General features: G+C 40.7%; 1 protein-coding gene across 1 annotated transcript in view; it reads right to left on the reverse strand.

The window, feature by feature from the left end:
• The window catches only part of LOC106813007 (putative ATP-dependent RNA helicase TDRD9), a gene marked incomplete at its 3' end in the record, with an annotated part of 47906 nt that overhangs the window by 16461 nt on the left and 30403 nt on the right, over nt 1-1042 (reverse strand). The window contains exon 27 of the mRNA XM_014817050.1: nt 389-520. Within this exon, the coding sequence (XP_014672536.1) occupies nt 389-520 (132 nt within the window). The remainder of the gene's footprint in view (nt 1-388; nt 521-1042) is intronic.

Consider the following 1042-nt stretch of genomic DNA (forward strand, 5'->3'; position numbering starts at 1 on the left):
AAGGCTAGTAAATGACGAATTTCCCTTGTTTATTGTTGACACACTCCTCCCTATTATCCACTCCTGATATTATTATGTTACACACTCGTGTGCTAAACATTCCATTTACCATCCAATTACGTACCATCCCTATTTGTCACTACAGTAACTTCTCACATATCTCCGTGCCTCTCATGAACTAGGCACCCGTTGTCAGAAACAAAATTAGTATTAACATTACTCGTTCTTAATACTAACCTTTCGTAAACGTATGAGAAAAATTGCTAGGGTTTTTCATTCTCATAACTTTACAATGTTTCTGTTAATGGCCTTGGCGAAAAAGTCTGTGTTAAAACTTAATTTGTTTCCGACAACGGGACGCAGAATGCGACCCCAGCGACAATGTTACCCGACTGCCTGGTTGCTTCTTTGCCGAGTGGTAGTCAATCGATACGCTCACGGTCATCCAATCGTCCTGCTCTGAGTCCTCCACCTCCTTGATCAGGCCCGACTGGACACCCTCTCTCTGCTTGTGGTTTTGCTGCAACATAAATGCACAATTATTGACCTCGTGATAACGTGAGAACAGCAATATAATATCAGAAACCCATATGCAGTCATTACCCGTGTAGCTGAAAACCCCTATAAAAGGGACATGTGTCTAAAAAGGACACATTTTTAGAATTTTCCCTTGAGTGGAAGTTACAGAGTGCTACTGGCTATATATAGAACAGACACGTGTCTATTAAGAATAGTATTAGTTTCCCTTGAGTAACCCTTACATATAAATTGGAGTATATACTGAGCAGAAATGCAGCGTTCAACGATACAGCCCTGTATATAAACCAGTGCCACTCGTAAATTCTGAATTAGCCATCTGAATGTCCCTGGCAACCAATATTACAGCGGCGGTTATACATTCATTCGGCATTCATTCATTCACACTAATATTGAGCAGTCTACAGAGGTGCCAGCTAAAACAGGATAATGCGTATACACAGGATAGTACATGTACACAGGATAATACATGTACACAGGATCATACATGTACACAGGATCATAC

Source organism: Priapulus caudatus, unplaced genomic scaffold, assembly GCF_000485595.1.
Source record: "Priapulus caudatus unplaced genomic scaffold, Priapulus_caudatus-5.0.1 Scaffold714, whole genome shotgun sequence".
In the NCBI taxonomy this organism is placed as follows: Eukaryota; Metazoa; Priapulida; class Priapulimorpha; order Priapulimorphida; family Priapulidae; genus Priapulus; species Priapulus caudatus.